We start from the raw sequence: 25,054 nt of genomic DNA, 5'->3' as shown, positions 1-25,054 counted from the left end.
CCAAACACAGATCACGAGATCACGTGATACTTACTAAGTCATCCTGCAATTCTTTCGAGAAAAAGGATCTCTCATCACATCCGCATGTTGCTGTGAAAAAGGATTGCCATGTCTCGTCGTGGCTGTAAGCAAATTCCCCCCAAAAAAAGAAACTTCACGATCACACTCGTAAACAAGAATTGCCAAGCGTCGTTCTGATCTGTCAATCCACTCTTGCTACACGCCATTTCTGCCCTACCCTTTCCTTTTCCTTTGTCAACCCAAAACACTGTTGTTTATTAACATTTGGCAGGCCTTTAGCCAGAGAAAAGGAGCAGAAAGAAAGCATGCACCGATGGCATAATCATTGATTGGCCCCGATGGCATAATCATTGATTGGCCTCTTGTTTATTGCCTTTTGTTAGAATTAGCATAAGTGGTGATCGACACGTAATTTGGAGTCACCTTCCAATTCCCACATCAGGTGATAGCCACGTCGGCGGCGATTCAAACATGTGGTGCTTATTCATCTTTTGTTTGGCTTTGGTTATTATGGCAAGCAACCCTTCAACAATGTTTGACCCCATAGCAAGGAATTACTTGGCTGACCTCAAAGCATTATTCTAAACAGAAACAAATGCGTGGCTCACAAGCGATCCCGCCTCTAATTTCGTAAGCAAATGGGGACAAGAATGAAAATATTCATTGCCTCCAACAAAACTGAAAATTAAAATCTCGCAAAAGAATGAACCCTCTGCATTAAAACGTGGGCTTGACTCGCTTTTACATTGTTTAATCGATTTGCGTGGGAAAAAAAGAATTGTTTTCGTGTATATTGACCTTATGAAAATAACAAGCGTGTGCGTTGGTTATTCTGGTGATTCTTCCACGTGTTATGGGCTGAATTGCAGCATCCGATGAGGGCTAAGCTAAGAGACATCTGTAATGTGAATTTGGCGTATGAGCTGCACCCTTCGTCTTGTCGATTCCGTGTTCTCTCGTTCATGGTGTTGCAGATGATTCAAGGCGATCCAGGAGTCGGGTGGGATGGCAATGGCATGTGGGAATGCTTGACCGAATCAGGCAATGTGGCGGGCTTTCAATGTGTGAAGTGCACAGGGCTCAAAGCTTTACCTAAGAAGGCTGTTTTCGTTTGGCAACAATGAATGCCCCATCCTGTGGGATCTGCCCTTTAGTTGATAATAAATACAAGAAGAAGACGCCAAATGTGCTCCAAAACTTTGGCACTGCCCACGTTTCACAAGCATAGCGAGTTCCCCACCATTTGAACCTGACCGTTCTTTCCACACCAAAATCACCCTATTCGGAACGACGCAGGAAATCGAGTTTCGAACCGGGAGAGTGGCACGTGAAATTTGACTAACGGAGTGGGCGCACACGCGAAATAGACAGAACTGACTCTGATAACCATATCAGAAAGTTAATAAACGGAAGGAAGACGGACACGTATACAAAGAGCACGTAAATTTTCACGGCCAAATCGAGTTGTGATATTTCTGACGGATTTAATCATGAAACTGTGAATGGAATAAAATGAGCAAGAATTGAGTGTACAGTGTGGGGTTGGGATTTGATCGGTGGCGTGGCCGCTGGTGTATGGCATCGTGCAGGTCCCTTTCGCAATAATGTCCTCACTTTTGCTTTTCTTTTGTGAAAATGAGCAGCGTTTGGTCCACTGACATTAATTGAACGAAATTATTTGACTGTGACTGGTCGGGTCTTCGGTTCTCTTCCTTCCACTGCTGGGATCGTTGAGGAATCTCCATCAACTCAAGGGGTCATATATATCCCACATTTGTTCCGTGCATCACCATAACGTATGCGTCCCACACGACACTGTTTCGGTCGATATTCGAGTAATTCGAATGCATTCATTCACGACCGTCCAATGTGAAACCGAGGAGGGCGCTTAATCGATCGACATGTCGTCGGGCGGTTCGCATCTGCGCGGAATCGTCCGATCGAAGATTTCCGATGAGCGTGCCGATGTTTTGAAAGGGTGAAAAAAAAATGATGGGTATGGTGTGATTTCTCGGTAGTGGCGATCGAATGTGGCTTGCGTGGGATGCACATCTCTCTTGCTAAGTATTGTGCGCCCCCCCCAAAATTGATAACCCCACCAGCCACTAAGCCTTGCCCTCATTACCATCATTGTGGGTCCCTTCCTAAGGTTTTTAGCATGACCATGGTTCAATCATTCACCTTAATTAACTCGAAATTATCTCTCTTTTCATGCATTTGGTCCAAAAAAAAAAGATGATTCCATATTTTTTTAATGATCTCGTGGCAAATGTGCTCATCTTGGGAAGATTATTCAGGGTGTATAGCTTCCAAAGGTATTTCACGCAAAAAAAAAAACAGAAAGAAAGACAAACCATTATTTATATGGGTATGTGTACTCATATGCCCTTCATGTATTGACAAACATAATCAATTTTGGGAAGGTGAAGGAAAAATCTTTACCTTATAAAATAAACTCAAATCAACATTTAACCACTAAACTTTGGCGAAAAAGTTTCGGGAAAGTCGATATCTACTATGCGTGACTAAATAGTGATTTTAGCAAATGATAAATTGAACGGCTATTCAAAACGCTCATCAAATTTTTATCATTCTATTTCATAGAATTTCCAAAGATTCTAAATTTACGGCTCCGTTTGTTTTGAAAAAAACGTGACACTTATTTTTAAAAAATATGATAATATTTTCCGGTATTTTGACTAAAATTTGAAAATATATTTCTTCGTTTGGTATGAAAAATCTGATTTAGTTTTCCTAAATAGACATATAATATTTGGGGGTTAGTAATTTGCGCATGAACAGCCAAAAAACCAAGTACAAGTACTAAAGTCCCGAATCCCGCCTCAATGGACCCTGACCCAGGTGCCGGGGATCGGGGCACGAACACATAGGTCGCGCCAGGATACCGAGCTTGGCCTCGATGGACTTGAGTGCGAGCATCGAGATCCTGGGCCTCGACCTCGATAGACCTTGGCTCAAGCACCAAGGACCCGAGCCTGAGCGCCAAGAACCCGGACACGACCTTTGTGGACTTTAGTGCGAGTGCCGGGGACTAGAGCTCAAGTGTTGGGGACCCTAACACAGCCTTTAAAGACTCGGGCTCGGGTGTTGGGGATTCGAGCTTGGGTACCGAGATCTCGCACTTGGCCTTCATGCACTTGGGGCCAAGTGCCGGGGCATCGATCATGGGCACCGAGGGCTTCAGGTTCGACCTCGATGGGCTTGGGCGCAAGGGTCCCAGGCTCGGTCATTGGGGTCTCGAGCTTGATCTCATTAGGGCGAAGGTGTCGCAAGCTCAGGCCCGGATGCCGGGGACTTGGTCCTGAACACCGGAGAATTGGGACCCACAGTCGAGATTTCCGTGTCCAAATGTAGAGTTTCGGGTTAAGCGTGGATTACCTAGTCATATTGTGAAAAAAATGATTTTTGCAATTTTTTAAAGAGTAAAATCATTTTCCTTGAATTTAAACATAGGATTTCAATTCATTAGGAAGACATCTTCTCGAAAAAAGTTTTTGCGGAAAAAATGGAACCTACTTTAATCTCTCTCTCTCTCACATGTCTTACAATGAATTAAGTAAATTCTTTCCCTTTCTTGACTAATTTTTGTTTTCTGTTGTTTTTTTTTTTGGTTATCAAAGCCCCATTCCGGTCTTTGCGATCGCGCCTCGATTTTCGATCTTAATTTGTTTTCTTTTCTGGTTTGGCGATACTCTTCTGTTTTGTTTTGTTTTTGTTTTTTTTTTTTTGGTTTGGTTGTTGATTAAACGGAAGCTTCAGTTTAGGTACTGATTTTCAGTTGCATTTAAGTAAACAAAATCCAACAATCACCACCCCCCACCCCTATAATTAGGGATTCATAGCGCCGATTAATCCGTTAAAAAAAATATATATATACTTGCTCACATACGGTATGAAAATACCGAACCCGAAGCACACGTGGGGACCACCCCATTGGCCACCGCCGGAAAAACAACAGCAACAAATTCGCTAAAAGAAAAGAAGAGCAACCCCGTCCCCGTTCCGGTCCGGTCCGGTCCGTTCCGTTCCCCACCCACAACAACAACTAACAACCAAGCGTAGGTAGCTGGGGGGGTGATGGACGGATCGGACGGCCGGAGTTGGCTGGGACAGCGAAACACCCTTCTGCGTACGTGTGGGATTCACACTGTACTGTATTCCAAAACTCCTCTTTAAAACTTTGGCTCCAATCATTGATTGAGTCTCCCTCTACTCCTCTCTCTCTCTCTCTCTAAAATCCTCTCTGTGTACGAACTACGTACTTACTATTCATTCCTTCATATATATCTCTCATCTGCTCCCCAACTGTGCGAACGAAGCCAACCCCAAAATCTCTCTCTCTCTCTCTCTCTGGCTCTCTCATTCGATCAGTGTGATTCTGGGATTTTCGGGAAGTGGGGGTGTTTGAGGAATCGCTCGTGTTGGTGTGTGTGTGGGGGGGGGGGCGCGCGCACGAAAGCTTCCATCTTTTTCTTCTCTCTTTTCTTCTTGTTTGAAATGGTTGTGATGCGTTGTTGCGGGGCTTTCGTCGCTGAGGAAGAGACGATCGAGGAAGGCGAGTGGGAGAAAGAGAGGTAACCGGAGGGAGGAGGGAGGTGGAGGAGGAGGAGGAGGAGGTGGAGGACGAGGTGGAGGTGGGTTTTGATTCGCGGGCGCGGGAAGAGCGGTTGGGAATCGACAAGGGAGGAAGCGCCGCCGGGCGCCGGCTTCTTGGGTCTCTCTTTCGATTTGCTTCTGCTGGTAATTCCTTCGATCGCGAGCTCGGTTTTTTTGGGTCTGGTCCTATAGTGGGTGTTGCTGTTTTTGGATCGAGGGTGCTCGGGGAAACGGAGGTTGAGTTGTTTTGTTTTTGCCTCATTTTAGCTTCCGATTGATTGATCGTGGACATGGAACTGCGGAGTAGATGGTTTCGTTTGCGTAAACCAAACACGTTTCTGAACTTTGTAGAATGTGGATAGCGTACGGCTTCTTCTTCGTAGAGTTTTTTTTTTTTTTTTGGTTGGGTTTCTCCTACTAATCTCGAAGAAAAGTTTTGTTTTTTTTTTTTTTTTCATCCCTTCTATGTCCTGCTTTTGAAAATTACGATGCGACTGGGTCTCGTTGCTCTTTGCAGTTTAAGCTATATCTGTGATCAATTTGAACATGAAAAGAAAACATTTTGGGAACTTAAATGGGACAAGTTTCCCATAATCACCTTTTCTGAGGCTCCATCTTTGATGCAGCTGGAGAATAGGCTCGAAATTAGCAGTAGTAACTAATATTGATTCAATTTCGTGGTGTGCTGTGTGTCTCAACTGATTTTTTTTCATTGATCACAGGGTTGTTAACCATGTCTGCAACCATAATCAGCGACCCTTTGGTGATCTCGGCCCCAGAGACTCAACCATCTGCCATACTCGTGGGCACAGCTCAAATTGAGGTGGAATTCGTCATTTGCGACTGCTGTGGGTTGACAGAAGAATGCACGCCCGCGTATATCGAACGCATCAGAGAACGGTATCACGGTAAATGGATATGCGGGCTATGCGCGGAAGCCATAAAAGATGAAATTGTAAGAACTGATAGGCTTGTTAGCACTGAAGAGGCCATGACCAGGCATATGAACTTCTGCAAGAAGTTCAAGTCCTCGGAGCCGCCTCCGGATCCTACAGTGCACTTGATATCCGCCATGAGACAACTTCTGAGGCGGAGTTTGGAATCGAGATCCACCCCAAGCAGCCCGATGAGGAAAGAGACGGGAATGCCCGGTGCAGGATTGACTCGCTCGGAAAGCTGCTTTTCGACTCTAACTTAGCTGATTGGGACATGCAGAATGGAAATGGAACAGAGGTGAAAGTGGTGCATCAAGGGTCACCTCTAGCACAAAATAATGGAAAAAAGAAAAGAATCGAGGATAGATGCTTGTTACAGAAGTCGCTATCGTGAAATACAAAAGTTTTCTTTGTTACTGGAAATCTAATTTCTCTTTAGAAGATTTTGGCATCTCTCGGTTTCATTGATCGTCTCACTTGATTTTTGTCGATGACTTGATATCGGATTGTTCTTATGCTTATTTGGTCAAATTAAATGAATTATTAGGAAATCGGAATGATAAGGTTCTTGATGCCACGATTTCAAGGAAAGGACTCACCATCGTTGCTTCACTTTTTCGGAGAATCTTTTTGCAAGTAGCCACAGTGGGACATCTTTTGCAAAACTTTCTTGTCATCTAGAAAGCTTTTTCTAATTTTCTAATGTGAAGTTCACCATTCCTGAAGTCATAACCGAAATCTAGTTCAGAATTTGGGAATATATCAAGAGCTTAATAAAGGAAAAAGTAAAAGCTCGAATACTGAACTCTGCATAATGTCCCAGAACCTGAAAATGGAATGCCGGTCATCCTTGCTGATAATATGTTAGGGGTGCCTGCTCTTGTGACTGATTGATCTACCTAGCACGCGTCTCGGTTCAATCTTTTATTTGAGATTCGAAGATGGCTTTAAGGACATTGCTTTTTGAATGATAGAAAGGAAAGGAGAAGCCTGCTTTTGGTTCTGATGGGGAGTGCCATTCTCGTGCGCTGTCCCTGAAGTCTTCTCTGGATGACAATATAATATGGAGATTCTCCAAATATGGCTAGAGAACATCACGGGTCTCGAAAGGCCAAGAGAATATTTTTTTTGTCGAATAATGCATCGGAGAAAAAACCTAATATGGTTGTCCAGTTGTGTACTGATTCTTCACGCTGCGGGTTCGATGCTCTGGTCGAGCCACTTTTCTAGTTAATGATTGGAAAGGAGCAAAAGAAGGATTCTGTGTGCATAATAGATCATACCGAGACAAAACAAAACAGTGCGATGCCTCGTGAGTCTTCGTTTAGCGCAATTTATTGATTCGTTAGTAGGTTTTAGATTACTTTGTCTAAGTCAAGCAGCAATTGGAGAATCTAGGTAGGATGCTGACCCTGGTCTTAAAGAATGAAGGTGCATGAGATTGGCCAAGAACTTCGATGTCATCGACACTTTCTATGGTTCAATCAATGGATACTTTTAGGTGTTACTAATCCTTAAAGCCATAGCGTTTCTCATTACTTATTCTCGTGAAGACTCGAGAATCACTACAAAAGTTGGGAAAATTACGGTCACAGAAATCTTCCAGTAACTGCAAAATGGAAACAAAAGTTTGGAGTTTTTTTCTTTTTCCTTCAATGGATTCATTGAAGCAGTGATGTAAGGTGGTGAGCAACAATGTGTGTGTGGCGAGCAGCAGAAGCAGCAGCATGAGAATTTGGACAATCTGATCACTGGTCTGAGTTCAGGATGGACTGAGCAGAGCAGAGAGGCAAGCAAGTGGACAGAGATTGCAAGATGAGACTGAGTTGGAGATAGCAGACGCCTAAATTCATCTGTAGTGTGGCTTCTCTTGCAGTGCCAGACATAAAATGTCTAGAATAAGCTTCCAGCGCATAATTTCGACCGGAGACAGCATGTGGCCCATTCCTTTTGTTTGAACAGGAACACTCCATCTCCCTCAACACCTACAAACAGATACCATGTACATAAATGCACATGCCTTGTCTTCCTCCCGTCCTTGAGATGGGAGGCGTCAAGTGCTCCTCCATTTTGTCCTCAGCAACTGAGACTGCAGACTCAGTTTCAAGTTGTTTTTTCAAGTGTCTGTATTAGTGGTGCTCAAAAGGGGGATATGGAGGATATGATGCATCCACGTCTGCGTCGTGTTGGAGGGAAAAAAGAATTGTCTCACCTCTCAAGATATGTATGGTCAGGTCATCTCTCTGGAGTTAAAACACATACTCATTTGCTAATATTGAAGGCACACACATACGCTGTTAAACCCCAGCAACATCAAATCAAAATGATTTTGAAAAATCGAAGTTGGTAACCATATGGAGGGAAAACTGAAATTCATGACCAAAACTAAAAACACAATAACCACCAATTTGTAACGATCACTTCTCTTTCTTTCTTTCTTTTCGCCGACAATTTTTGACAGATATGTTAGTGAAATCCATGCAGGGTTTCGTCTTTGAAATTGGTGGTTAGTTTCCAAAGAAATAGTGCATCTGATTTAAACCAACCCCAACGTGCATGATTGCAGCTACACTCTTCCACCAATGACACCTGCTGCTTCTTCTCCTTCTTCTCCCTAAGAAAAGCAGCTGTCACCTAATCCAATCATTTCTTATGCGTCCTTAACGCTTCTCGCCAACAAAACCCTTTATAATATGGGGGGCTTACAATCACAGGAACACTTGCTCTTGTCCTCTTTCGGATTGTAATCTCCTGGGATGCGGGCATTTCCATAGGAAATGCAGGAAAGAATTGTCATGATTAGGACCAAGTTGGTGGGGGCAATTATTGGAGGAAGCTTCTGCAAGTTGTACGAATATGCCTATCTTGTCATAACAAAATTGCGTTTTTTGCACTTCCTTACTCGCGAAGCCAATTTGGCTTTATCCGGATGGGATGACATCATTAGCTAATAAAGTATGCATAGTTTATCTTATTGACTAGTAGCCACGTAGGCTATTGACCACAGGAACAAAAAGTACTCCTTGAATTAACACGATCACTAAATTTTTTTGAGTTAACGTCACGAAAAACCTCAAATTGATATATTTATAATAAATTTATCTTAAATTAATTTTTTGATCATAAAAAATCCTAAACTGGTACATCTGTGATAATTTTACCTTCCGTTAATTTTCGCTATATTTTACCGTCAAATTTCTGAGTTGAATGACACGTGACAGTTGACTGGTATACTAATTTGAGGTTTCACTCCCCGTTTGCCGCATGTGTACCAATTTGTGATTTTTCGTAGTATTAATTCAATTTAACATAGGGTAAACAAATTTACCCGTTTAGGATTTTTAATGGTCAAAAAATTAATTTGGGATAAATTTATCACAGGTGTACAAGTTTGGAATTTTTTGCGGTAAAAAAATTCGTTTGGAGGTAAATTTACCACAGGTATACCGGTTTAGAATTTTTCGTGATATTAGCCCAAATCTATTATCTATCGTTTGTCCTTGCCCTTTGCTGTAGGAATTCTACTATAGAGAGAGTCTTACCTTGAAGAAGCCAAAAGGACTCCTTTCATGTGCTAATGACTTTTGGAAGTGACAATTCATGTAAAAAAAGAAATAATGCTTAGTCTACGTTACGGCATATTTTTAAATTATATTCTGTCATTTCTGATTGGAAACCACAAGACAAATGGAGGGTAAATGTGGCTTCTTGCCAATAAAAAATGTCGCAGGTGGGTTGCCAGAGCCCAATTAAGGGCAATGAATCCCGAGTTAATTTGATTTTACACAATACGAGATAATAAAAGAAGTAGGTAATTTTTATATTGATGAAAGATATGAAATTAAGCAAATGGGTAAGGTCCCCCTCATCGAGAGGAATTCATGTGCCTGGAGGAGATATTGGACCTGAGCATGTCCTTAAAAGGCTTCATCTTAATTCTCGTCCGGACCTCGGGCACATCGAGTCCTTTCTTTGACGAAGCTACCTCTTAACGGACACCAAGAATACAATGGAAGTCCATGGCTAAGATCTACTGGAGGGGATATTAAGGGCGCGAATGGTAACTATTCTGCTCCAGAAATCAAATTCTTGCTAGAAATTGATTTCCGAATTCTTACCAGAAATTAATTTTTGGAGGAGAAGTCTGTTTGATAAAACATGACTAATTTTGCTCCAGAAATTGATTTCTGGAACAGAAATCTATTTTTATTTTTTTATTTTTTTGGGCACCTAAAAAAAAAAAATTTCACTCAAAGTGGGTGCCCAAAGGTATTCTAAGCCATTTTGTGAAGTTTTGAAATTTTTGATTTTTTGATTATTTTGGGCGCCTCAAAAAAATTAAATTTCACTCAAAGTGGGTGCCCAAAGTATTCTAAGCCATTTTGTGAAATTTTGAAATTTTTGATTTTTTGATTTTTTTGGGCACATCAAAAAAAATAAATTTCACTCAAAGTGGGTGCCCAAAGGTATTCTAAGCCATTTTGTGAAGTTTTGAAATTTTTTATTTTTTGATTTTTCTGGGCACCTCAAAAAAATTAAATTTCACTCAAAGTGGGTGCCCAAAGGTATTCTAAGCTATTTTGTGAAGTTTTGAAATTTTTGATTTTTTTGGGCACCTCAAAAAAATTAAATTTCACTCAAAGTAGGTGTCCAAAGGTATTCTAAGCCACTCGGTGAAGTTTTGAAAATTTTGATTTTTTTATATTTTTTGAAAAAAATTCACCAAATTTCCTATTTTCCCGAAATCTGACTTTTTTTTTTATTTTCTGGAAATTTTTATGAATTTTTCTGGAATTTTTCAATTTTTATGCATTTTCTGAAAAAAAAATTAGTGAGAAAAAGAGAAAAAATAGGGAGAATGCATTCTGGAACAGAGAATCTACAAAAAGTAGCTTCTCTTTTTCTTGCCCAAAACTCATTCTGGAATAAAAAATGTATTCTGGAATCAAGTATTTTTAACAAATGTATTTTTATTCCAGAATGCAAAAATTGCTCAATAATGCATTCCGAAAATTTTTTAACAAACGCATTTCTGTTCCGGAATGCATTCTGGAGCAGAATTTCTACTCCAGAATGAATTCCATGCGCGCCTTAACCGTGACATTAACCGCATCACTGATTCTGCACCATCCTCGCTCTTCTGAGTATAGAGCCCATGGTCTTTTCATCGACTAGCGGACAATTTCACCGCAGTCAAGTCCACTCCAGTCCAGGGTTGACCCAAAAAGAAAAAATCCACTCCAGTCCGAGTCTCATCAAGTTCATCGATTTTTCCTAAAATCAAGTTCTTTCCTCGTTTCGAGGGTTTACTACTCAAGGTTCATATCTCCGTTTTACGCCCTCCCACTCAATACAAAAGAAAAAAAAAACCTCAAAATTACAAAAATGCATTAGTGTCTTAAGCACACCAATTGTGTGCTCCAGGCATTTCATATCTTAACGAGCTATGAAAGTCGTGCCACTGTCATCACAAGCGTAAATTTGAGCTATCCTCAAGCGTACATAATTTATTCTTTCCGAATTTGTTATGACAAGATGTTCAAGATTTTCAAACGGACTATTTTTAAGACAACCGATTCACTCATGTTACGGTCAACCACAACAAATAAGTTATCCTTGATCTAGTAGCGTCTTCGACTGTGATCGCACACTGCACTCTAAGCTTGGAAAATCGAGTTTGCGAGCAAGTTTCATGAGGGCAGAGTAACGAACCCCTTTCGTAGTACACCAACTAACGAGGACTCAGAATTGGGAATTTCTTTATTGAATTGCTACTGGTAAAAACCATTCAATTATTTCAATAAGAGTTATTGTCTTCTTACAGTTAGGCAAAGAGCTCTTTGTAACCGGAAAACTCGTTCACAGGAGCGATCTTGGTAACAGCCTAAACCCCCGAAGCAAGATCCTGCATGTAAAAGATGGCACAACAGTGAACAGGCCGATAAAATTTAATTCGAGTCCACTACAGCGAACAAGGTGCAAAAACCTCACGTGCTTACCAGTTGGGTGAATTGACTAGCCAAAATTAATCCCTTGTGCCAACGGCAATTCACTCCCGTAGTTGATTGTGCTGTGCAGAAAATTAACATAGGTCAGACTGAATTGCGAAGTATGGGCACTTTTTCAGGTTGATCGAAAAGAAGATGACAACACGGTGTCATATGTGGATAATCAGAGGTTACCAAGTTGATCGTCGCATGTATTGCTTCCACGAGTCACTCCCAGCTTCACGACCTCCACCTGTTGCCTTCTCACCACCAAAAGCACCACCTATCTCAGCTCCATTTGTTGGGATATTGACATTTACAATGCCGCAGTCACTTCCTTGCGGTCTGCAATGTACATAACAGACAGATATTAAAACTGTAGGGCCGGATAAAGAATGATGGCAAAATCTTCGACAGGAACATTAGACGGAACAAGTAGATAATGTCTTCACAAATACTAGTAGGTGCTCTGTAGATTTTCTTATAATAAATACCTTCAAAAGGAAACTGTAAGAAATAGAATAAAGGCATTTCTTCAAAATTTACATCTGTGGGGTTCAAATACATACCCAGTCCATTTGAAGATGACATCTGGTCTGCGGGTAAAAATGGAACTACTTAATCCTTGGGATACAGAGTTGTTTATCTCGATTGCTTCCTTCAAAGTCTGCATGACAGAGACACATGCTTGAGTTTAATCACAACCATACTGCAAATGGACAATGTCTAGATAATTCAACAGAAAATTATTTTCTATCCTGAAAGAGATACCTGAAATTTCATGACATATAGGACAGGAGCAAACAACTCTTCTTTAACAACAGCAGCCTTTGAGGAAATTTCGACTATCGTGGGCTGCACAAAGTTGCCTTCGGACTCTATAACTGAGCCACCTGCAAGGATCTTCCCTCCCTGCAAATAGCCAACCACATAGAGCTTCAGCATCAGGCAGCAAATAAAGAGCTACATCGTTGCTTCTAAGTAACAATTGGACAAAGGTTTAAACTGCCGGTGTTGCGAAAGTAGTTGTAGAAGAAGATAACCAACACAGATGCTGAGATCATTGCTGAAAGTGGGTAAGAGAGTCAAAAGATAATATGTACCTGAGACTTAATGATCTCTATTCCCTTCTCAAAATTCTCCTTTGAGGCAGCAGTATGTAATGGTCCAAGCAAGGTACCTTTCTCTAAAGGATCCCCTATTTTAACTTGCTTATATACGTCAACAAGTTGATCTAGTACTTTCTTGTATATGCTCTCATGGAGAAGCTTCAATGCAAGCAAGCATACGTAGTATTAGTCTTAAATTTACTCCAGGGTGTCTACAGCAAAATATTGGCAAGAATCCAAAATGCTCTCAAATACCAGTCTACGGCATGTTGTGCAGCGCTGACCAGCTGTGCCAACAGCAGCGAAAACAACAGAGCGAACAGCTAACTGGATGTCTGCGTCATCCATAACAATTATAGCATTGTTTCCACTTAATTCTAGCAAACATTTACCATATCTTGCATTCACTGTCTGCTGAACCATCAAACCAACCTGTAGATGAGTATGAACAAACTAATAAATTTTTTTACAAAGAATGATCTCAGGTTTCACCCAAGAAAAATAAGCACCAAAATAAATGTGATCATATCATGTTGGGAGCTGAGAATATCAACCCGCACAGTAACCTAGAGAAAGGGATGAATCGCTTTGTTTAACATTCCAGCTCTACTAGAGGAGAACATAAAATAATGAATCAAATATACTAGTGGACCTTAATTTCTGATAGAGAACTAAAGAGAAAGGTACCTTGCGAATAAGTGAGCAAGAAGAGAATACAGAAAGAATACAGTAGTACCTTGGAACTTCCGGTGAAGGAAACCAGAGGAATTCGAGTATCCTTAGCTATTGCTTGACCAATTTCAGGCCCTCCACAAAGTGAGGTAAAAATAGAACCAGGTAAGTTGTTCTTTTCCAAAACACCAGAAACTAGCTTCGTCATTGCAATAGTCACCAAAGGAGTTGTTGGTGCACCTTTCCTATAATGACATCGAATAAGCAATTTTCATAAACTGGTGACCAGCAAAAAGATATATCCGACTTGGGAGATGTTCAACAAAATAAAGCTAATTTTCATTGAAGATACATAAAGATAAGGACACATGAAGATGGTGATTGTTGTCCAAAAAGTAGGAGAGAACAATGACTGCAGTTGCTTCCTGATCAATTCATGTCAAATACATGTCTTGAAACCCCAGATTCGACACAAACTGCAGTCCCTCATCAGAACCGTCCAGTTATCCAAAATCTGTATATTTAACCAAGATAAACTATGGGCACAGTTAATTGGCAAATACCAGTAGGCAGAGAAAAAATCAGGCTGGATATTGTAGAAAAAATGAACAAGAGGAAGCTATCGAGAAAATCTGGCTGTTGAAGAATGTGCGCACCAAGGACCAGAAGTTGGGCAGAGTATTCAGGCAATGAATCAATAACAGCAATAACCGACAATGCCAAGCGAATTGCATAGCAACTTCAGTTAATGTACACATTCTAAAGTCCACACTTGTAGTCTAGAATACACATAGATTAGCAGTAGAAATTGGATCCCCGGTTCTACAACTGATAAAAAAGAAAAAGAAAAAGAAAAAAAGAAATTGGAGCTCTTACCAAACAACACAATTGCCGCAGACAAGTGCAATGCAAGCATTCCATCCTAGAAAAAACATAAAAAGGAAAAATGCATGAAAAAGGAGAATAGGAAATGTTCAGCACAAATTCTTTAAATGTAATATCGTAAAAGAAAGAGTGGCATAAAAGTTAGTTAAAAGCAAATGCCTGGATTACAACAACAAAATAAGTCTTAAAGTATGTATGGAATGAAATCTGTGGAATTTGATACACCCCAAATTTAGTCGTTGATAGAAATAACTAAGTATACACGCCTTTCACGGGTCCACCTTTCCTATAGCCACAAAATGCTTAGCCATGCATCGATCCAGTATGTGGACATTGTCACAAGCAAGGTATATTTCAATTTTAGTTCTTCATGGGTAAGTTAATCATCAATCCAATCCATCACTAAAAGTCAGCCCAAATACTTTAGATGGTGCACCTAATAGATATGAGCCTATTGACTGAGAAAATTATTGAAGATTCTAAGGGTGCGCATGAATACCATTCTGTGCCCGGGCGCTATTTCTGAACAGAAATGATTTTTTTTGATTCTGTGCCCGGAAATAATTTCTGGGTATTTGAAGGCGTTTGATAAACTGTCCAAAATTTCTATTCCTAGAGTAGAAAAGAATAGAAATGCGTTTGGTAACTACACAAAATTTCTGTTCCCAAATAATATTTTAATAATATTTTGAATTGTTTAAATTTTTTTTTTTTCTACTTTCTTCTTTGGCCATGGCCCGGGGGCCGAGGGCGTCACGGACCTCGCCGGCCGCCCGGCGAGAGCGAGGTCGCCCTCGCCGGCGAGGCGTCACGGGCGAGCCCGACCTCGCCGTCGCGGCAGGCGGCGAGGCTCGGCCTCGCTCGATCTGGCGAGCCGCCTCGCCCGGGCGGCGAGGTCCAGCCCTCGCCGTCTGCGAGGCGACCCTCGCCTCCGCCGGTGGCCGGCGAGGGCCGTGACGCCTCGCAGGCCGCTCGCCATGGCGGTCGCCGGCCGCCGGCGACCGGCGGCCGGCTCAGCCAGGGAAGAACAAAAATAAGAAAAGAAAAAAAAGAAAAAAAAAAAAAAACTGATTCTCAAAATTGTGCCGAGAAACAAGAAGCAACTTTTTTTTACTTCTTGTTTCTCTTCCAAAACTGTTTCTCGGCACAATTTTTTGCAAAAATGTGCCGAGGAACAAAAAGTTTACCAAACGCATTTCTGTTCCCAAACTATTTCTGGGAACAAAAGAACAGAAATTTTTACTATTTGGCACGTTACCAAACGGGCCCTAAGTAGTTAAAGCCATAAACCTTCCACATTTCAACATCAAGTACATTAAGGCCGACTTTGAATGACCTTATTTTTCTCTTTAGTGCACTAGTTACGCCTAAATGATCTAACCTCAGCAGTATCAAACACTTCGCCAAGGGCGTTGTCCAGGGCAAACCCAACTAAATAGAATACAAAATATTCCAAGACTGAAATTGCAGGATGGATCCTAAATGTACTCCTTTTCCATTTTCTGTCCATTCAAAGTTGGAAGGACGAAGAATCTGAGCACCGATTTAGAAAAACAAGAAACACTGCTCACCAAGCACTGCACATGGGAAGTTGAATGCTGTAATTACACCCACAACCCCAAGAGGATTCCACATCTGTCCAATTGTATCACATATGGCAAAGTTATTAGTGAAGCATCCTGAAGCACTACACCAACTTCCAAGGTAAGATCCCGAAGCTTACCTCCATCATCATGTGATTAGGACCTGCAAATAATGCATGCAGAGTTATTTTTGCAGTACAATGTTATCGCAACCTAGAGAAGCTCTTCTAAGCTGTTGAAGACAAAAAATTGAGTTCAATTTACAAAACAAAGAAATGAATGATGGTTTCCTGGACTTCATAAATTAAGATCATAACTAGCATCAGTTTGCAGATAGCGATATTAAAGTTGAGCTCACGTTCTGAGGGTATGATCAATCCATTCAGTTGCCGACTTAACCCCACAGCAAAATCGCACATATCGATGATTTCCTGTGAAAAGTATGATGCGTATGGGATCAGAAACCAGCAAATGTAGAGCCATTTAACTCGATATAGAATAGTCCACACAGTATTAGATAGTCGAAACATGTCAAATGTAGAGCCATATAGCTAAATTCTACTGGGGTCTACAGAGCGTTAGATATGCACAGGAAATCAAGAGACAACTAACGACGCAAGAGGAATAGCATTGAGACTGAAACGAAGATGTCAACCCTGTTAATTTCATAGATCATGAGCCACTCACTTCGGCAGCAACACATCCATTTGCGTCTTATATAAACCTGGGTAATCAAAGACCTATTGTACACGATGGAACCACAACACTAACAAATCATGAGCCCTAATACAGTTGATGTCATCTGCCAAAATAATTAAACATTAGATTCTCGTGTTTCTCCTCTCATGCTATCTGATACGCCACCAATTGCTCCCAAAGTGTCTAACAAAGACTATATACTGACAAATGAATGGATGAAAAGTATAAGTATGAAAAGCCAGACATAGATCTAGTGAAGAGACCTTTTTCTTTTGAACACACAGAAGAGAATTTAATTTGTTAATATATAACGCACTTGAACTTCCCCTATTCCTTCAGGAAGTATCTTTCCCATTTCAAGTGAGACGAGGCGACCAAGTGGCTGTAGTTTGCCTCTCAATGCATCACCTATTTGTCTAACAATTTCACCTCTCTTTGGGGCCGGTACCTGAAATGAAGTACCAAATTGGTTGTTAAAAATACATGGCATTTTCTTCCTGTTAAGCATTTCCCATGCAGATATCCAAGGGAAAAACAACTAAAGATGCAAGTACTTCATGCCATATGGCAGTCACATATCTGAAAAGACTAGACATATCTTTGGATGAAAGAGAGACAGAGATGGTGATTTTACTTGCATCCATATCTTTGCTGCATCAAAGCAAGCTTGCATGCCTTCCTCATAATCTTCAAGGGATCCTTCAACAACTTCTGCAATTACCTATATCAAATTCACGCGTCACAGACAGTAGATCCCGTCTTAAAACAATTATCTGAAATCTACAATAACAGGAAATTAATTAACAGGCATGAGCGTTTTATGCAGAGACCAAATTCAGTTCAATTGCTTCCATAAACCTCACTAATGCTCCGTTGTATAACACGGGGTAGAAACAAACATATGCAGCCGAAAATCAACCATAGGCTCAATCCACAACAATTTACAACCCTGAGCTCTGCCGTATCAATGCATTTCAGCATTGTGGATAAGAGCTTCTTTGATATCTACGCAAGAGGTCCTAAATACAAAAACCACCAGATAAAATGCCAATTGATTTTAGAAATCACACGGCGGATATGTCGAATTATTCTAAACCACAGAGTTAACCTATCAAAATTCACACAAGTTCTTACTCTCAAATGAGAAAAAAGCGACAATGGCAGCCTGAAATCGCGGTATCTAGACCAAATTGTTTGAAAAAAAACTATCAGATATAAAGGAATTTAAAAATAATAATAATAAGGGGCTTACTCTCACTTTAGACAAAATACTTACTGCTAAACATATATAATAGAAATCATCACAGCACATCGCCTTATCGTTTACTGAATAGTTACTGTAGCCAAAGCTACAGCACAATGATGGCGTAGCAAAGCATCGAAGTCGCGGCACCCAAAAGCGACAGCAACACCAGATGGAATTCCAATCACTCGGGACAATGCAGTCCAAGTAATAAACCGTCCCGCAACGTACGAGCACGCCGAGGTCCGTTTTCAGCCCTCAAGAGAATTCGAATTTAGCGGCGAACAGCGCCGTCGAGTCGAAGACAAATTCCACCAGCCAAATCTAACACGCGATAATACCAGTTGCGTCGAGTTAACCATTTCGGAAAATTTCCCAAGCACGAGGAAGAGAAAGATCGCACGATCCACTCTATTTCCGAAAAAGAAAAGTGCCAGCGCAATCCACGAAGAGATAACCGAAACAATCAAACGCCATTGTTTCAAGCACCAGCTCCATCGCGATCGCCACGATCTCTGGTGCGCGCGCGTACGGAGAAGCAGAGAGGGGAGGGGAGGGCACCTGATTGTTGGCGGGATTGAGAGTGGCGACCACGGGGCCACGCGCCTTCCACGCGCCATTGACGTAGCAGCCCAAGTTGCGAGGGCCGAGACCGATCTCCCTCAGGAGGAACTCGTATGCTTTCTTCGCGCAGCTCATCTCCGCACAGCCCTGTTTTCAACAACGCCAAAGAGAACGCGGCTCAATCGCCGCTGCCCGGCCGGAACACGCCGCCCCGCGAGATCGGCGGCGGGCGTCGTCGTCCGGCGAAAGAGGGAAACGAGAGGGAGTCGAAGAAGGCGACGGCGAGGAGCGATTCGGACGCTTACCTGCGAGTTCGGGGTTTCGCTCCGGCGATCAAACGGGGAAGAAGAAGAGGTGGAAGTGAGAGCGAGTGAGCGAGAGAGAGAGAGAGAGAGTCGTGAGGGATTTTGGTGACGTGAAATGGCGAATCCTTTTTATAAACGAAAAGAGGGAGACACGTGTGGGGCATGAAAAGGATCTTTTGTGGATTGGGCTGAAGCCCTGCACCCAATACTTTCTCGCCGCTGCTGCTGCTGAGTCCATCATCATCATTATCTTACTTCACATCAAATCATGTAATTAGGTGGAGGGTTTGGTGTGGGCCCACCTTATCAGCGCATAATATGATAAGCACGCCTGATAAAGGTCATCATATCTTATGACATTTTGGGCCGTCGTTTTGGGGACGAGTACTTTGAAAACCAAAAAGAATTTATCATGTTTCTTCTCGGATTCAATCCGTGAAATTCATTCTTTATTTTGTTGCGATACCCGAATAAAACGAGGAGATTGCGAGTTTTGAAAGTTTTGCTGTTTTAGGTCCCATATCGTTTGCTCTTATTGCTTTTATCACACTTATTGTCGAAACATCGTGAAATTAAGGAGGAGAAGTATTTGGTCTAAAGTGCAATCGAGTCCTGAAAATGTGCTATCAATCCATGCACGGTTTTAAATCTTGTGCAATAAAGTCCTTCAAAACAATCGCTTGTCCATTTATACCGATATGGCACATGGGAAATTCGATGCGGTGTTTTTTCATATTTTTTTAGCATATGTGGCGTCGTGGCAGAAAATAAGTCTATCTTCAAAAAAGAAAAAAAAACTAATATTTTTCTTTAAAAACTAAAATAAAAAAAAAATCAGAGGGAGAGCGCGTGTGGTATCAGCGTTTAGTGATTGCATCTTAGGCCAAACTGTTTAGGCCATCTGGTGCAATTTTCAACAAACTAATTTCTAAACTCTGTTTTTAGCACTAACAAGCACGTACTAGAATTCACTTTCTATGAAATTGAGTTCTTTGCGAGTATTTTCCAGAAACAAGAAGTTTTCAATGAAATAAATATATCGTAAATAAGGATTTGAAATGATGTCCTAATTGTTTCATCAGTTTCGACGAAAATCAACAATTTGGGATGATTAGGTAGGCTAGTCTTGTCACGTAGATGGTAGGACACTCTACTCATTAATCATCACGTGTCCGAATAGAGCCCACGTTTAAGATTTTGTCTGCTCCTCTCTCTCCTTCTTGCCTCCTCATCCTCCTATCCACTTCTTCTTGACGTAGGCAACATCTCCTTCCACATCGACTGTGGCTTCGCTGCCAACTCCACCGACGCCTTCAACACCGCATGGCTGTTTGATCGCTTCTTTATCGATGACTCCTCCTTCGTCGTCAGTCCACTTATTGATTTTTCATCTCGTCAGATCCAGCAAGGGCGACCCTCGACCAGGCCGCGAGGGTCGAGCCCTCACCAGATTTGGGAGAGCAACCCTTGCCTGTGGCTGGTTTTCGGCCATGGCCAAGTACTGGCCATAGACCAAAGGGGAAAAAAAGAGAGGACAAAACGGTGAAAAAGACAAAGAGACTGACCAGTGGGCCCATCTAAAAACGTGCCGACCGTTGAATAAAATGTCCTACCGCCTATGCGGCAAAATTAGCCTACATAATATTTTCTCGTTTGGAACGGACTTTTCTAATTTTGATCATTTCAAGGCTTAGAAAGGCGAATTACAGCAAAATATTTTCATTATCAACATAAATTTTCAGGCACACGTCATTATTAAAATAATAAAAAATTATTCATCTACTCGTGTTTTTTAAGTGGTAAAAAAACAATCAAAATTGAGAAGATGTTCTTCAAGTGGTTGGCTTTTGAAATAAATGAGGTGGGCTGGATTTGGGGAAGGGAAATCTTGCTCTCACTGGCCTTCAATATTTCGAGGTTGGATGTGGTTTCAATTGGCATAAACAGTTTGCAATGCAATCACTCGTCTTTTTAAATGTTGAGGTCGGGTAATATGATAGAGCCTGCTGACTTTAAATGATGAGTCATCTCCTTTCCGATTCTTTTTAAGCTACCCGAGATGCGTGACCTTTTATTTCACAAGCATTCTAATTCGGGTAATTGGCTAGCAAAAACATAGGAATGCCCATATATCAGCAACATAGGAGTGGCCAACTTGAAATTGAGAGTACCGTGGCTTTGTCCCATGGATGACTTTCCAGAAGATCATTCCACGGATCCATTTTACTCCCATGCGCAATTCGTTGCCAAAGACGGAGCAGCTATGATGAACGAAAACCCTTAGCTACATAGAGTTTAAGGGCAATCGGCTGCGACCAACAGATGGAGACATTCACCGAGATCGAGAGAGAGTCGCCGATGACTGGGAGGCCACCAAGGGTGGATGACCATAGAGACAGTGGTCACCAGGAGCGCCACATGCCGCCATCGTTATTCCTCATATGCAATCAAAGGAGAGCTCCTGCATTTTTATGTGGGAGACCATGACGGTCGATTGTTGTGTTAGTAGTATCCCTTCAGGTAACCTTGCTAATTACAAGTCTTTGACCCTGGATTATAGAAACGATATATTGCTGTCTTCGAAAAAGTTATCCCAACCATAGAACTGGGTAAGTTAACCAGGATTTTTATCAGGACGTACTAGAAATATAGCACCAAATTTTTCCTCGTTTCACTTTTCAAACACCATGGCCAGAATTTGTTCCAAGAGAGACGTTTGGGCCATTGAGCCTTCAAAAATAGAAACCGCTAGTGGGGCTGCACCACATCCATCGTCCTCGTCTAAGCCCAATCTCACCGAACATTGGTTTTGCATTGTGCCCTATCTGAGCAGGTGATCTTGATGTAAGATAGCAAACAAAATGCCTATGGACACACATAGCAACAAGCGTCGCTTTGGCCGAGTGGTTAAGGCGTGTGCCTGCTAAGTACATGGGGTTTCCCCGCGAGAGTTCGAATCTCTCAGGCGACGTCTCTCTCACCCTTTTTTTTCTCTCTCCGGCGACATACGGTTATTCCGGCGTGCTGTGGTAGCCGTACGGGCCCTACCTTCGAGTTGCCCGAAAGGTTTATACCTAGTTCAACTATTTAGCTCTAAAAGGCTTGAATTGTTCGAGCACATAAGAGTGGAGGAGATGAGGGTGCTAAATAATGAGAAAGTTTGTTTGAGTCGAATGGTCATCCGATAAGTTTGAAAAGTCATCTTTTGGATGTTACTCATGGTGTGATCGAGTCCGACTGTCCGAGATCTCCAACATTGTGTTACCTGAGGAATTCAGGAAGATGCTTGATGAGTTATTCTTGCTCAATGGGGCTCTTAATATAGGTTATTTCGTACCTTAGGTGAATTTTCTCCATTTGCTGGTCATAATGTGATGTGATTTTGATGCGCAAAAAAGGATTTCGAAATTCCTATAAATTTGAACGCGTGAATTGATATTTTTTTTACTTGGATTATTTTCTCTTATAGGGTTACATAAAGAGAATGAAGGGCTGTGAGCAAAAAGTCGAATAGGTTCTTGGAGCATGTGTTGGATGAGCATGAGGCTCGTTGAGTCGGAGTCAAGGATTACGAGGCCAAGGATATGGTTGAAATACTATTGCAATATGCAATCCTAATCATGAGGTGAAGATTAAAAGACACGGGGATAAAGGCGTTGATCCCGGTAAGAATTAATATAACCACCTCTTTATTGAGAATTATTGCGCACGTGATCAGTTACTCCCGAATCAATTATAATACAGTTCATAGAGGATGCAGATAGGGCAAAAACATTACCAGAAGTTTGAGCCATGTCCCAGAGATGAATGAGGATTTGTAGTAGTGACCTGACTGGCATCTTTAGGATCCACAGTCTTATTTGTGTCCTTGTTTTTACTAGGTCACAAGTAAGGGCGCAGATCCCAACAACAATCGTGTGTATGTCCATCTTTGCTGCAATGGGAATAATGAAACTCGGTATTACAACCGTGACCTTTCTCTTTGTCCCAATTAAAATGAGTGCCAGTACCAGTTTGGTTAGCCGAACTTTCTACCAATTCTCCCCCTGGCTTGGGTTCAATATTCATTACCCTTCGGCGAGTTTCTTCTTGTTGAATAGTGGCACATACATTAGTAAATGGTGGGTACGACATACCCAAGGGCACGAGAGTTAGAACTCTGAGGTTGTTGGGTATGATATACTCAAGGGCACAAGAGTCAGAACTGCGAGGTCGTTGGGTACGACATACTCAAGGGCACAATAGTCTTAGTGAGTAAATGGAGCATTGGGAGAGACCCCGAATTGTGAGATGATCTTGAAAATTTCAAGCCTGAGAGGTTCATTGGGAAGGTGATCAATGTCAAGGGACAAGACTTCGAGCTCTTGCCAATCGGGTCCAGTAGAAGAATGTGGCCGGGTCATAATTACGGTCTAAGAACGATTCAGACAAGTCTAGCCAATTTTATACATGGGTTCACATGGAAATTGCCCCGAGAACATGATAGGGGAGGACTTGGACATGGAAGAGGTTCCCGGGCTATCCACGCCCAAGATGATCCCGTTGATCGTTGTTGCCGAGTCACTGTCGCCACTTCATATTCATGGAATCTCTATAACATCCCACATTTCGTATATTATGGTCTTGCTTTTTGCCTTTTGGGTTGAATGTTAGATAAATGCTTATGTGACTGTCCTTAATTCACTGTGAAAATAACAGTATGTTTTAGACCACAAAAAAATTAATAACAAATAATAAAAATTTGCTGCGAGGTCCACTTCTTCAATAATTTTTATCCGATGTTTGGTGATGTTCTTCGGACCGGATAAACCCGAATACATCCGGATAAAATGCCGGATACGAAAACCGGCCCAGGGGAAGGGATAAGACCGGATTGGATATAAAATTTAAAAATAACTAAAAGTTTATATTTCATCTTTTAACAGAGTGATAAAGTGACGTTTTGTATATTCCTTCGCCGGCACTGCTCACCCGAGGATTATCACTAAAATTACCAATCATCGTCACTTCGACCCTTTGCACGATCACAAGTCACCTCCAACCATGCCGGTCATCACCGTCGGTGGCGATTATGTTCCAACTAGTAAGGTAGAAAAGGGGTATAAAGATGATCGTTGTGCCGAGTATGCATAAATCATCCTTTCCACCCCAATTGCATACATCCTTCACATCGAGCCGACCTTTCATGCATGACTCACTAGACGGCTATTCACCTGCTGGTCGACGACAAACGGCCAGCTCATCATCAGCTTCTTGGCAACCACGCTCTCAAATGTCGAGTTCCACCTGCACCGTGGTGCGTGAACCTCCTCTGCGGGCCCATTCTACGCGACGCACACCTTCTCCAATGTCGCCTCTCTTAGCAGCTTTCTTTGGTAGTGGAGTCCGGCTGTACAACCCACAGGAAGTGCCTCTCGCTGCGGGCCCATTCCACGACGCTCACTTCTCCAATGTCGCCTCTCTTAGTAGCTTTCTTTGGTAGTGGAGTCCGGCTGTACAACCCACAGGAAGTGCCTCTCGCTTTTCACGAGGCCGTCCCAAAATTACGTGAACTCGTGTCAGTCGAGAGACCTCATACTCACGAGATTGACTTCCTAGGGACGTGGTTGAGGGGAAGAGGAGCAAAGTCATAGATGGGATTTTAAAGATTTTCAAATGAGAAAGATTTTCAAAGATTTTCATTCTCTCTTCGGTTGCGGATTCTCAAAGATTTTCAAAGATTGTTTTCAAATATTCCAAATCCTATCTTAGGTTGCACTAAACATACGAGAAGCTATTTGCACTAAACATATGATAGGATATTTTTACATTCTGAGGATATGCGGAGGATTTTAAATCTTCCTTTATTCTATCCTATCCCAATCCGAATCCGGATGACCAAACGCAACCCTAATGTTATAGCGGGTATCAAATAAAAAACCGTCTCTAAGTACTTTCTTGCTTCTTCTAAGTCTTACATGTGGCTGAAATAATAATGTATCGTTATAACGACTTCGTATCCTCAGTCATCTGAATGGGATGCACGGGGTTTGAAATAATAGAAGCAAGAGCAAGCTCATCTTTGTTCGGAGCAAATCATATCAGAGGACTTAGGAGATCAACGGTGGATTCGGTTCGTGCCGGGCTTCGAAAACTGGAATTTGAACCCGGTTGCGAGTTGCCGGTGGCCGGATGACCCGGGCCTAATAGACTTAAATGCTCCGCCATACCTATTAAGAGAAGAGTTTTGACGGTCTGGTCTCTCTTTCGATTTTCATAATTACCCTTGCAACAAGAATTAAACAAAAAAACAACAACGCCAAAATTGAAAGGGTTAATTTGTAAAACTTGGATCCGCCGCTCCGTGGAGGATTATAGCATTCCCTTGACGGACCTGCTCTTCTAGTAGCACTCTCTCCCCCAAAAAACTGTTTTCCGACCGCCCATACAAACTA

General features: G+C 41.8%; 2 protein-coding genes, 1 long non-coding RNA gene and 1 other non-coding gene across 5 annotated transcripts; 3 read left to right on the top strand and 1 right to left on the bottom strand.

Moving 5' to 3' along the window:
* The first annotated feature begins 4,528 nt into the window (after positions 1–4,528).
* On the top strand, positions 4,529–5,996 carry LOC115689634 (uncharacterized). Its single transcript, XM_056307237.1, has 3 exons — positions 4,529–4,637; positions 4,671–4,782; positions 5,361–5,996. Exon 3 carries the CDS (start codon positions 5,372–5,374, stop codon positions 5,834–5,836), a length of 465 nt encoding a protein of 154 aa, XP_056163212.1. The 5' UTR covers positions 4,529–4,637; positions 4,671–4,782; positions 5,361–5,371; the 3' UTR covers positions 5,837–5,996.
* A 4,674-nt stretch (positions 5,997–10,670) lies between these two features.
* On the top strand, positions 10,671–11,007 carry LOC130136831 (uncharacterized). The gene is made up of 2 exons (XR_008815542.1): positions 10,671–10,787; positions 10,824–11,007. It is a non-coding gene; the product is annotated as an uncharacterized LOC130136831 (long non-coding RNA).
* Positions 11,008–11,309: 302 nt separating this feature from the next.
* On the bottom strand, positions 11,310–18,729 carry LOC115689622 (aldehyde dehydrogenase family 7 member B4). 2 transcript variants are annotated; one of them, XM_056307212.1, is made up of 15 exons: positions 18,313–18,729; positions 17,143–17,229; positions 16,825–16,956; positions 16,168–16,240; positions 15,950–15,972; positions 15,798–15,861; positions 14,218–14,263; positions 13,406–13,586; positions 12,925–13,101; positions 12,664–12,828; positions 12,332–12,472; positions 12,130–12,227; positions 11,756–11,905; positions 11,573–11,643; positions 11,310–11,478 (listed from the first exon to the last, which is right to left on the bottom strand). In XM_056307212.1, exons 1-14 carry the CDS (start codon positions 18,448–18,450, stop codon positions 11,589–11,591), a joined length of 1,530 nt encoding a protein of 509 aa, XP_056163187.1. In that variant the 5' UTR covers positions 18,451–18,729; the 3' UTR covers positions 11,310–11,478; positions 11,573–11,588. The 2 variants fall into 2 exon arrangements, with proteins under 2 accessions (XP_056163187.1, XP_056163188.1); XM_056307213.1 differs by lacking the exon at positions 16,825–16,956.
* A 2,780-nt stretch (positions 18,730–21,509) lies between these two features.
* Positions 21,510–21,591, top strand: TRNAS-GCU (transfer RNA serine (anticodon GCU)). The gene has a single exon. It is a non-coding gene; the product is annotated as a tRNA-Ser (tRNA).
* Positions 21,592–25,054: the final 3,463 nt, after the last annotated feature.

Source organism: Syzygium oleosum, unplaced genomic scaffold (assembly GCF_021117445.2).
Source record: "Syzygium oleosum isolate NSW1041296 unplaced genomic scaffold, Sole_v2.1 Sole_v2.51, whole genome shotgun sequence".
Taxonomy (NCBI): Eukaryota; Viridiplantae; Streptophyta; class Magnoliopsida; order Myrtales; family Myrtaceae; genus Syzygium; species Syzygium oleosum.
The sequence above is the reverse complement of the archived record's forward strand: the minus strand, read 5'-3'. Positions and strand labels throughout refer to the sequence as shown.

Excerpts from the sequence above, each read along its gene's own strand:
- LOC115689622 (XM_056307212.1), bottom strand. The coding sequence starts at position 18,450 with ATGAGCTGCGCGAAGAAAGCATACGAGTTCCTCCTGAGGGAGATCGGT. Across the intron at positions 16,241-16,824 it reads AAGGAATAGGGGAAGTTCAA|GAAATCATCGATATGTGCGA; the intron begins GTGCGTTATATA and ends TACTTTTCACAG. Across the intron at positions 13,102-13,405 it reads CCTTCACCGGAAGTTCCAAG|GTTGGTTTGATGGTTCAGCA; the intron begins GTACTACTGTAT and ends ACTCATCTACAG.
- LOC115689634 (XM_056307237.1), top strand. The coding sequence starts at position 5,372 with ATGTCTGCAACCATAATCAGCGACCCTTTGGTGATCTCGGCCCCAGAG.